The 3596-nt window shown below is 49.7% G+C and overlaps 1 protein-coding gene across 3 annotated transcripts in view; it reads right to left on the bottom strand.

Moving 5' to 3' along the window:
* Nucleotides 1-51: 51 nt before the first annotated feature.
* Nucleotides 52-3596, bottom strand: part of HOXA3 (homeobox A3) — a 14176-nt gene continuing 10631 nt past the window's right edge. For all 3 annotated transcript variants that reach the window (XM_009282025.2, XM_009282027.2, XM_009282026.2), the window contains exons 2-3: nt 2338-2926; nt 52-892 (exon numbers count right to left, since the gene is read on the bottom strand). In XM_009282025.2, coding sequence (XP_009280300.1) covers nt 123-892; nt 2338-2809 — 1242 coding nt within the window. In that variant the 5' untranslated portion in view covers nt 2810-2926 and the 3' untranslated portion in view covers nt 52-122. The remainder of the gene's footprint in view (nt 893-2337; nt 2927-3596) is intronic.

The following is a 3596-nucleotide window of genomic DNA, read 5'->3' as shown; positions in this document are numbered from 1 at the left end:
GGGGGGGGGCGGGCGTGGTCGGAGGGGAGGAGGGGGGGGGGGGGGGAGGAGAGAGACAAGGGAAGGGGAGAGTACTTTCCAAAAGATGGGGGCTTGGTGTCCCACTTAGTGACTCCTGTCTCTTACAGATGGGTGAGTTTGGGCGCTTCCTGAATTCTTCCCTGAGAAGGATGGTGAGCGGTAAGGTCTGTGTATGTTGGGTGCGGATCGCAAGGTCCATGGTGGTGATTGTTGGCCATTGGCCCAGCCCCACTGTAGTCCATGTTGGCAGAGGGAGGATGAGGGAGATGAGTTAGACCAAAGATGGAAGGCCCAGAACTGGTCATGGTCTCCACGTAGTTGCCCCCTACATAGACGGGGCTTCCCTGTATATGTGGATTCCCATAACCGTTGCCTTGAAGAGGATGAGTATCGTATTCAGGTGTCACAGCTGCCGTCCCTGTGTATCTCTTTTGAGGAGGTGGGCAATTATTAAGAGGAGCGGTATACGATGCAGGGATGCCATAGGTGTTTTGATGAGGCTTGTTAAATGGCGGAGGCGACTGGGGCTCGTAGGGGACACTGTTTACTAAAGAATGCATAGAGTTTAGATATCCCCCAGCAGCTGGAGGGACAGGGCTTCTGCTTGGGGACTGTCCTCCTGAAGAGGTCATCATGCCCTTGCCCTTTTGATCCTTTTTGTATTTCATTCTGCGGTTCTGAAACCAGATTTTGATCTGTCTTTCTGTGAGATTGAGCAAATTAGCCATCTCTACCCTTCGTGGCCTGCAAAGGTACCTATTGAAGTGGAACTCCTTTTCCAGTTCTACCAGCTGGGCACTTGTGTAAGCTGTACGGGCTCGCTTAGAGGAGGCTTGCCCCGGAGGGCTTTTATCACCAGCACAACTCTCACCTATGTAAATCACACAAAGAACACAATCAGCATGGCAAACCCGGACACGGCAACCAGAGGCAACGGCCAACACCACCAGCACCTGGAAAGTCCAGCTCTCGGACGCGAGATGGACGCCCACGTGTGCAACGAGTACTCCCCCATGGCGTGAGCTCAGTTGTGCCAAGCTACAAGCCTCAGTAGACTTCCTTCACCTCATTAGTGTCACTATATGACTATACTTGCTTCCTTCGAGACTGACAGCAGACAACATATCTTGAGCTTCGCATAAAGGACTAAGAAAGGTTCAGGGAAACATAGTGGGGTTTAGAAACTCTTAAGGTTTGGCTCTGCTAACATAGTGGGATCAGGGTCTTCAAGAACTAGCTATTCTCCATTGCTGTAAAGACCTGCAGCCCTCTTTCTCTGAAACCCCCAATATATACACATCAGCTAGAGATACCTGGAAGTTAGGTGTCTACAATATAACTTTGTAACACATAAGCATGGAATTGACAGTATAGTGTTTCTATCACGTCTAGCATATAGCATAAACATATGGTAGTGATTGGGAAGTATAATATACATAAGAAGAACATACAGTGGCTAGGCTTGCATACAGGCATATTTAAATGTTACTGCTTTTTCATAAAATAAATACATGATATAAAAGGCTGTAAACAGCTATGTTACTAGGGCTTTAAAAAGCAGACTGGCGAAGACATTTGCTAAAGTTTTGGACTCTATTTCCAAGGCACATTTAAGAGAAAAAGAGGAAGAGGTTAATACAAGCCCAACTCCTGGGCATTGGAGCTAGCACTGGTGTTATCAGTTTGAGTTTCCTCGAGTAATAAAAGCGTTAAAATACACTTCCATCCCTCAAATAATATTTTATGGGCTGAAGTTTATGGCACTCCAGAATGATTTTTGTTTACCAGGCTTGTAACTTTGCCAATCAGCTTGTTAAAATAGGAAGAGGTTCTGACTACATGCAGGGCATTGATCCTGCCTGCACATGATTATGAGCTATTTTATTCCTGTTACACTTCAGCAGAGATAGGTCACTGTCTTATTAATCTAACAGCACCGTGCCAACAAAGTACTCGGGACAGGCCTCTGGCTTAAGGCCTGGGCTGCTCCGCACTGACATGATTTACTGGAGGGGAGATTACCTAGGAAATGTGATAGATGCAGAAGGGCACAAGTGGTTTAGCCACTAGGAAACAAAATCACTTCGGACCCATCCCGCAAGGCTGGGAAAGTTTTGCAGGGGGTGGTTTGTTTGCTGAGCTCCCCTTACAAGTGGTGGCAACCCCTTTCCAAAAGCTTGAGGGGGTCAACTCGGAGAGGAAAAAAGCCCCCTCCCTCCCCTCACCGAATTGAAGGTGGGAAGGGCTGCCCTCCTCCCCGCCGGATGCGTGGCCAGCCCAGGGGTACCCAGGGAGAGGGGGGAGCATGTTTCATACCTGAACTGGAACTGCTGTTTTTCTGCTTTGTGTTTTGCCGAGACTCTTTCATCCATGGGAATATCTGTTTGGACATGGTGGGTGAGTTAAGAGCGGGGCTCTTGGTGGGGTTGGCCGGGGCAGGGTTGCTGCTGGCATTTTGAGATGGTGAGGCGGAGGACGGAGGTGGAGGTTGTGCCTGCTGGGCCGGAGGCGGCTGCGGTGGGGCCTGTGGGTCGGCAAGGCCGGGGGGCTGGAGAGGCTGGCTGGGGAGGGTCCTCATGCAACTCTCATTGATGTCATTGGCCTTGTGGTGGGACACGGAGCTGCCGGGGGACTGGAGGGAGCACGCGGGGCGGTGGTACTCAGTTTCCACAAGTGATGAAGATGGAGGATATTGCTGTTGACTCGCATTATAAGTGAAACCATTTGCTCCTTGGTAGGGGTAGGCACCATAGATCGCAGAGCTGTCGTAGTAGGTCGCTTTTTGCATTTCGTTGTTTCCCAATATTTATTTCGCAAACTGACAGGGTCTTGACACCCTTGGAGAATAACATTGGCACCCCTCTGTCACGTGGCGCTCTTCCTCCAATGGCCTCTCCGGGCAGACCTGGGGTGTGGGGAGAGCAGAGCAGGGTGAAGAAATGGTACAAATCCATCTTACTTTCAATAGCTAAGTGACATGAAAGCCATAAAAGAAAAAGTGGTCAGCAATATTTAGCAGCATGACTTGGCCTCAGGCGCAGAACATTTCGATATAAAAGCTGTCTGGATTTACTGGCAGCTACAAATATGCGCTTTGCTGCACCGGGATAGGGGCTTTCTAGGGTTTTTTCTTTCTTTCTTCTTAAGAAACAGAGCAGGGCACCACATGGCAAGGGGGTTGATCGTTTATCACCGAGAGGCTGTTTTAATACCAGCCTCTGAGATAAGGGTGATCGAGGAATCAGTAATGTGAAGGGGCTGGGCTGTTCCTTCATTCCAGCTGTAGGATCAAACCCTCTTCTGTAACCGGCGTCGTTTTATTTTTAGCCTTTCTCTCCAGGTTACAGCTCTCCATAGAACTTCAAAGAAATGCATGAGATTGTTCCTGTCTACGTGTGGCAGGGGGCAGGAGCTGGGTGGAAAGGTTTCCTAGCCAGGGATATTTACACACCCCGATCCCAAGTGACGGATTTTGGCTTGTCTATGAAATGCTCGATAGGAAAATAAACAAAGCCAGCGCCTTCTCCCCTCCGTGCTCGCACACCACCCGAGCCGCCCCGGTCACGCACCCCGGC

Source organism: Aptenodytes forsteri, unplaced genomic scaffold (genome assembly GCF_000699145.1).
Source record: "Aptenodytes forsteri isolate BGI_AS27 unplaced genomic scaffold, ASM69914v1 Scaffold164, whole genome shotgun sequence".
NCBI lineage: Eukaryota > Metazoa > Chordata > Aves > Sphenisciformes > Spheniscidae > Aptenodytes > Aptenodytes forsteri.
This window is presented reverse-complemented; position numbering and strand designations above follow the sequence as displayed.